The sequence below is a fragment of the Lacerta agilis genome, chromosome 7 (assembly GCF_009819535.1).
Source record: "Lacerta agilis isolate rLacAgi1 chromosome 7, rLacAgi1.pri, whole genome shotgun sequence".
In the NCBI taxonomy this organism is placed as follows: domain Eukaryota; kingdom Metazoa; phylum Chordata; class Lepidosauria; order Squamata; family Lacertidae; genus Lacerta; species Lacerta agilis.
The window spans coordinates 52,806,545-52,814,583 of NC_046318.1; the positions used below are offsets into that span (position 1 = coordinate 52,806,545).

The 8,039-nt window shown below is 51.2% G+C and overlaps 1 protein-coding gene across 1 annotated transcript in view; it reads left to right on the forward strand.

Moving 5' to 3' along the window:
* Positions 1 to 5,303: 5,303 nt before the first annotated feature.
* BHLHE22 (basic helix-loop-helix family member e22) overlaps positions 5,304 to 8,039 on the forward strand; it is a 3,902-nt gene continuing 1,166 nt past the window's right edge. The window contains exon 1 of the mRNA XM_033155306.1: positions 5,304 to 8,039. This exon is cut by the window's right edge and continues 1,166 nt beyond it. Coding sequence (XP_033011197.1) covers positions 6,223 to 7,164 — 942 coding nt within the window. The 5' untranslated portion in view covers positions 5,304 to 6,222 and the 3' untranslated portion in view covers positions 7,165 to 8,039.

An 8,039-nucleotide genomic window follows, 5' to 3' on the forward strand; every position in this document is an offset into this window, starting at 1 on the left:
TAGAAACCTGGCTCACAGAGTCCACAGAAAATGTGCGTAGGGTTGCAGCCTTATTACGACGCAATCCTAGGCGAGTATACCCAGGAATCCGTGCTTGTTGAATGGGGCTTGCTCCCAGGTAAGTGTTCATGGCAGCCTTCGTCGCAAGTGGGTCGGGCCCAAAACGTGCACGCAGGAACAATGCGTTTGGCAACATAGTTTGACATCAAGAAATCTAAACGAGGGGAGAGAGAGAGAGAGAGAGAGAGAGAGAGAGAGAGAGAGAGAGAGAGAGAGAGAGAGAGAGAGAGAGAGAGAGAGAGAGAGAGTTCAGTAAACCACTTAAGTGCGTTTGACTGGGGGAAAGAAATGCAATCTTGGCATTTTTACTTACAGGCTCAGTTGCAGCGAACTCCTATATTACCAGGAAAGCAAGTTCCAATGATTTTAGGGCAGGGTACCTAGCATACTGACAGGTAGCCGGACTCTAAAATATGTTTACTCCGAAGTAAGACGTGAGAGCTGGACCATAAAGAAGGCTGATGGCCGAAGAATTGATGCGTTTGAATTATGGTGCTGGAGGAGACTCTTGAGAGTCCCATGGACTGCAAGAAGATCAAACCTATCCATTCTTAAGGAAATCAGCCCTGAGTGCTCACTGGAAGGACAGATCCTGAAGCTGAGGCTCCAATTCTTTGGCCACATTATGAGAAGAGAAGACTCCCTGGAAAAGTCCCTTATGTTGGGAAAGATGAAGGGCACAAGGAGAAGGGGACAGAGGACGGTTGGACAGTGTTCTCGAAGCTACCAACATGAGTCTGACCAAACTGCGGGAGGCAGTAGAAGACAGGAGTGCCTGGCGTGCTCCTGGTCCATGGGGTCACGAAGAGTTGGACACGACTAAACGACAACAACAAAGACGTGCAAGTGGTGTGACTGACTTCCTAGGCTTGCAGCCTCCTCCCTAATTTTGTTGAGAAGTCGGTGGGGCGTCTTCCAGGTGAAATCTTGGGGCGCCTCATTTCATTTAAGCAAGCTGCAAGAAAGAATCCACGTATTCGGGTCTGTCTCCCTTTGTGAAATGTCCAGATGAGATGAAAGGGGTGGGGGGAGAAGGAAACTATCAAACCTTGGATCTACTACTACCCCTTAATATCAGCTATTCTCGAGATGTCAAAGAAACGATGAATATTTCCCAAGCTTTGCACAGCTTTAGGGATAGGTGCTATTCCGCTCGCCCTGAAGCTGTCTTTAATCTTTATAAAATATGCCTTGTTACCGATAAACCTGCCTACAGCTACACATTCATCACGGGGGTTTTATTGCGAAAGAAAGCACAACTTTTTGGACTGTCTGGGGACTTTTACCTTTTTTTTAACGTAGGCATTTATGTTGAGAGTAGAGTTGTGGGACTGCAATCCCAATATGGCACACCCCGAACTGATCTCAGAGGAATCTGAACAATCTCTGATATTATTAGAAGTCTGAAGAAGAGGTTTTGGGTCCTGGGCTGCGGTTCTAACCACAGTCCGCTGGCAGTAAGTCCCACTGAAGTGTCATGAGTTGTCCCGAGAATACCAGTTCGATCGGGCAGTAGCTAGAGCAATTCCATAGATTTTGAAAGGGATACACACAAGTTTGCTTGCTGGTAGTTGTTTGTTTGAAAACTAAAGCTACCATCCTAAACACACTTAACTAAACACATTGAACACAATGGGACTTCGGAGTAAAAATGCATAGGGGTTGCTATGAGTGTCCTACTCTAGTCACTTCAAGAGTTATCTATCGCAGTCTGTTAGGATTCATACATGCCAAGCATGGCTCGGGTGCCTCATCCTCACTCTTTCGACACGGAAGTGCACATGTGAACTGCCTCTGTTTATTAAAAAATATTGTGGGTGGGTATTTGCGTTTTAGAAGGCGCAACACAGTCCTAATCGCTCTTCTCATAAGTGCAAGATGCTGTTTGAGTTCCTTAAAAAACTACGCATATGCGATCTCGCTCTTGGAGTCTTAGCACTTACTCGGAGCATATAAGTCAAGTGTGCTGAGGTTGTGGCGTTGCTCTGACGCGTTTTAAACATTCAAATGTGATCTGGCAGTCGGTCCATGGGGAACTGCTCGCTCTTTCCATAACAACCTGCCTGGGCCTGGTTTTGGCTGTTCAGAGGAGTCTGTAACGCCCACCAACCCCACTTTGCCTTCCTTGGGCCGTGCGTAACATCAGGGCAAACCTCGGCCTGTTCTAGGGAGACATTTTGCACGTCGTGAATTGAATGTCTTGCTTTTGTGACGGGGCATAATTCTCCCAGCCCTGCCTGCTCGCCCCAGTTGCAAATTGAAGGACCGCCCCTGAGTCTAGGAGAGTTCACCGGCAGTTTACGTTTCTTGGGCATAATGGCCAAGTTGCTTGATTTGTTAGCGCATTCCGTGCTTGCCTTCGCCTTCTTCGCCCTGTAGACCCGGGCAGCAGGCTGCCTGCAACCACCGACATAATGAAAGAGAGGGAGCCTCGTCAGTGACATAGGGCTTGCGCTACAATTAAACCAGGTAACGAGACACTGGGCAGATGTGTTTTCATTGCACTGTAAGATAAATGCAGTGTTAAATGCCTGACAACTTCCCAGAAGCAATCAGCAAAAGTTTACGAGTGCATAAACCACAAAGACCAATTCCTCGGATATTTTTTATATGCCCCGCATTTAAAGCTTCTATAAATTCTTCTGCCGGCTTCCAAACTAAAGTTAGTGGCGACTATTAAACAGCTACCTTCCTCCGGGGAATGCAAGGGGGAAAGAGTTTGCTAGCCGAGGAGCTCGAGAAGTTCGGGCGCAGAAATGGTTGGGAACTCTGGGTGTATAGCTCTTTGCAGGAAGCCTGCAGCTTCCGAAAGCAGCGGGACAAGCCCTGGAGACGGTGGCAGGCAGCATGTAGGAGCGAGGGGAGGCAGGGAGGGACTAGATGGGAGCTCGCAGAGAGGGTAATGCTGTGTTTAATCAGCAAGTCACTGACCCTCTTTATGACGAGGAAAGGAGGATCGACTCGCTGGGGGAAACGGAAAGGCACTCGGCGCCTCGAATCTCATTGCATTTGGTGTGACCTTACACTTCTCCCACCTGCTCGCTGCAGAGTGGTCCACCTGTCCAGAGAGTGACAGGGCATCAATCACTCAGCTAACCAGTCCCTCATTTTGCCACGCGATCAGGCAGAGCTTGGATGCTGGTGGTGAGGAAACGCCTTCAGCACCATAAACAGCAATCTGAGCTGTTCAGTCTCTCCTCTCTCGAACTGTGTACTGAGCAAGGTAAGTCGCCATCCCAAAAGTTTCAACAGCAGTAGCAGCAGCAACGACAAAGGATGCATGTAAATGAAGCATCGCAGACGAATGGAGAGGAAGCCGTCTGTCTTCCGAAACAAATTAAAGTTATTAGCAGATGAAAAGGAGATTCTCCACCATCACGTTTATAGTAACAGTCTCCCATATCCCGGAACTTTTAGAAGTTCATATTAAATAGGGAAGAGCTTGCTCTGATACTTAACAGGGCTTTCAATGTATGGTTCCAGCGAAAATGAAGTTGCTAATTGAGAAACAATAAGCTGTGATAGACATGGGCAGAGCCGTTTGTACGAAGATTGTAAGAAGGTGGGGAGTTTGGGAACCCGCCAGGGACTTGAGTGGGAGTCAAATGATACTTGCGGGGGGAGGAGAGGGGGGTCTCTTTAATAGGCTTGACTTGCTTCTCATTAAATGGAGAGACACCAGGGTGACTGTGTGTATCATACTCGAGTCCTCCCTAGATGTAAATCTCCAGTCAATAGTGGGAAGGGGGGTGGAGGCTGCGGCTGGGCTTCTTTTCATTCTTTTCCAGGTGAAAAATTCAAATGGAGTCTGTTGTCGCCTGCTCCTTTTCTCTGCTGAAACAAGACACCCAACTGTTCTGATATTGCCATTCAAAAACAAGGTTCTGTGGCAAACCTCATTTGTGAATCTATTACAGAGATTAATAGATTATTTCTTCTTTTTCAACTAATTCTCAGTGGGGAAATTTAACCATATGGTAAGGAGAGAATTAGAATTTCATCACATTAGAGCAAAATGTAATGAAAAGAGTCCAGCACCTGGGGCCAACTGTGAAAGACACAATTAAAAGGGTTTTAATGAAACCAGAGAAACCCAAAATTTCATAGCCTTCAGTTATTCTGTCGCATAAGAATGATTTTATGGAAGTGTTGGGAAATATTACTTAGTGATGTCATAAGAACGGGGGAAAACATATAAAACCCTGCTATAATATGCCCTGGGCTTGTAGAAGGGATATAATACAAACAGAATTGGGGGAGGGGGAGTTTCCTTCTAGACTAGAGGATCAGATGGACCCACTTTAAAGAAGGGTCTCGCTCCTTGACTTCATTGTTACGTTCCGGTTGCCCGAAAAGTATGAAGGGGGTGGGTGGGTTTCAGAACAACAATTCGAATAAAACATGAGAATAATATAAAGTAAATACTGGATTACACAAGCAGTCCTTGCTCCTCACTTAGAGTAATAGCTGTCTATCCATCTATCCCGAAATTAAGGAAGTCCCGTCCTTTAGAAATGCCCGGCAATAAGAAACGCCATCCACAAACAGTAAATCTGTGGCTCTTTGATTTAAGATGACTGAATTGGCAAGGCAATCTGAAAACAAATTTAATAGGGGAAATGGGGTCCTGTGCTTTCAACAGAGGAGCCTACTTCAAAGGTTAGGGCTTTAGGCGAAATTGGTCCTTTTCACACCCAAGTCCTTGGTTTGGAAGTGGTTTGGAAGTTGGGTGCGGAGGGAGGTGGATCCTCCTCCCATAAACACCTCCACATCAGCTCATTGCAGCCTAAAAGTGGGTTTTACGCTTATCCACTGCAAAGGAGCCTGGTACCGCGGGAAGGTGGGACAAGAGTGGAGGAAGAAATGGCGGTAGATAGGAAACATCACTTTGCCAAAACTGCGAGTAAGACTAGGGAGCGTGTGCTCAAAAGTGAACAGCCGTTGCGAGAAGTGGGTTGAACCCAAGGTGAAGTTCGAGGGCCAATAAACAAGCAAGCGGCTCCTTCCCGCCTCCCCATCCCCCTCCGCCTTCGCCACGAGCTGGACGTAAACAGCGCTGGCGTGGAGAGCGTCATTCTGGCGTGGGCGCAAAGTTCGCAGAAGTCCGCTGGCAGCCCTGGCAGAAAAAGTGTGCAGCCCGCCCGCCCACCGACCCCCTTTCTCTCTCCCCCCCCCCTCGGCCTCGCCGCTCTGTAATTTGCTGAAGGAGGCCAAGAGCATTATTCGCCCTAAGTAGGGCTTTTAAGAGTGCTCATTGAGGAGTGAAAGTCGCCACACATGTCAAGCTTTAAAGGCAGTTGTTGGCTTCCTAATAGGACACAACGCCTTGCAAACATATGCGTGAAGCTGTGCCTACAGATGGCAGCGAGAAGAATGGAGCAGGCGCCTTTTATAAAGCGCGAGCTGCTGCCTGTCGTCTTCTCCTCCAGACCTGTGTGTGAAATGAAAACTCCTCCGACTCAGGGCCAAGCCTAGCGCCTGGGCTCGTTTGTTACCGTTTTAATCCTATTAATTAAAACGTTAACCTGATTGGGTAGAAAGCTCTGTCCCAACAGGCGAGGCTTCTTCATAATAACCTTCTCGGCGAGATAATGAGGTAAAAGACTCCCCCGTCTGTGGTGGCGGCGGCGGCGGCGGCAGTGGCAGTGGTGACGGGCGGGTGGCGGCAGAAGCAGCAGCAGCTAGCGAGCGAAAGCTGCTCCTTTTTCCCCCCCTCTCCCTCCCCTGCCTTTCTCCCCTCCCTTGATGGGTCCCGGAAATCTCTTGAAGGTGAATCCAAGCAAGATAAACGGTGCGAGAGGCTCGCTGGCAGCTCACAATGCCTGAGCCCTTCACAGGGTGAGAGGAGAGAGGCGCGGAGAGCGAGCGAGACCGAGAGCGAGCGACGCGCGCTGAGGGGAGAGGAAGAACGCGCGCCAAAGAGGCCGGACGAGCAGCCTCGCCTCAGAAACACGCGAACGGCGGGAAGAAGAAGAAGAAGAAGAAGAAGAGGGAGCAGGCGGTGGAAGAGCAGCTTTCAGAAGGAAAGGGAAGCCACCTCGGAGCCCGCCGCAGCCCGACCCCCGGCCCGGCGCCTCGGCGGAGAGGAGAAGGGGAGGGGGCCTGGGAGGGCGACAGCGGCACGAGGAGTTGGAGGAGGGGAGCCCGGCGGCGGCGGGGACCATGGAGCGGGCTCTGAACCTGCCCACTGATGAGGACATATTCCACAAGAGTTACAGCGCGTCGGCCAAGAGGATGGAGTCCGCCTTTCGCTCGCCGCCGGGGCTGGAACTGGTCGCCCACCAGGCGCCGCCGCCGCGCGAGCCCCGCCAGGCGCCGCCGTCTCCCCTCGGCTGCTACGAGCCGGGCGACTCCGAGGTGCTGCTGAGGGAAGGCGCGGGGACCGGCGCGCTGGTGGCCGGCGACCCTCTGGGCGGCTCGGTGTGCGTCAAGTACGGGCCGGGCCCGACGACGAGCCGCAGCTCGGTGGCCGAGAGCAGCGGCGGCGAGCAGAGCCCCGACGACGACAGCGACGGGCGCTGCGAGCTGCTGCTGCGGGGCCCCGGCGGAGGCAGCGGCGCCGGCGTAGTGGTGGGCGCGGGGGGCGCCCTGCTCAAGGCGCCCGAGGGCGGCGCCTGCTCCAACAGCCACCACGGCCCGGGCGGCGGCGGCGGCAAGAAGTCCAAGGAGCAGAAGGCGCTGCGCCTCAACATCAACGCCCGCGAGCGGCGGCGCATGCACGACCTGAACGACGCGCTCGACGAGCTGCGGGCCGTCATCCCGTACGCGCACAGCCCCTCGGTGAGGAAGCTCTCCAAGATCGCCACGCTGCTGCTGGCCAAGAACTACATCCTCATGCAGGCGCAGGCCCTCGACGAGATGCGCCGCCTCGTCGCCTATCTCAACCAGGGCCAGGCCATCTCGGCTGCTTCGCTGCCCAGCTCGGCGGCGGCTGCGGCGGCTGCGGCTGCCGCCTTGCACCCGGCGCTCGGGGCCTACGAGCAGGCGGCAGCGGGCTACCCTTTCAGCGCCGGCCTGCCGCCCGCCACCTCGTGCCCGGAGAAATGTGCCCTTTTCAACAGCGTCTCGTCCAGTCTCTGCAAACAGTGCACGGAGAAGCCTTAAAAAGAAAGAGACACGTCGCGGACTCCGATCCCTCTCCGTCCTTCCTTCCCTCTGGGCAGGACTTTCGCTGCAGCAGCCGCCTTGATAGGGGGAGGCGGATCTGGGGGCAAAGGGGGGACTTGAGTGCAACCGAGACCTCAGCGAAATTTAGACACACGCACGCAAAATCGCAAATTTTTGAGGGGTGTATGTTTTTTGGGTGAGTGTGCGCAGAGAAATAGCAGATCGGGAGAAAAAACAAATCCTCCGTCCTCCACATGGTTTCTTAAAAACTTCCGAGTACTGGGAACTTTTTCGATAAGCAGCCAATGACGGGGAGTGGGGATTGGTTGGGCTTGGGCAAGGGTGGAAGATGTGGTGGAAGCAAGTTGGATTGTAAACTCAGACAAATCAAGAAGGGCACTTAAAAAGATTTTTTAAATGTTATTTTATTTTATTGCTTCTGAGCCAGGAAACAAGCAAACTTGAAATGTAGACTAATTGAGATTAGACGCGCGCAAAATTGCTCTGAAAATACTTGTATTTTTTATTTTTTCTGAACTTTTGAACCTGTGAAAATGCACAAAGTTTGGGCGGGGAGTGAGCTTAAAATGATGCAACAAAACTCTTGTTCGTGTGGCTGAAGTATTGCAGGTTTATTTTTTTAAAAGACGTGCACCTTGTTTCTTTTCACTTTGCAATCCTGTGTACAAGAGGACACGATATTTATTTCAATGGCCCTTTCACGCCAACAGTATCCATCTTGTGTTGAGGTCATGGGTCTTCTGTGAATTTTCTTTTAAATGCTTCTTAAAATTCCCATTAACTTAAAACTTTGTGCCAAGTGTTTTAAAACGTTGATTTGCCAAGGACCTGTGAACCAGAAATCTTGATGT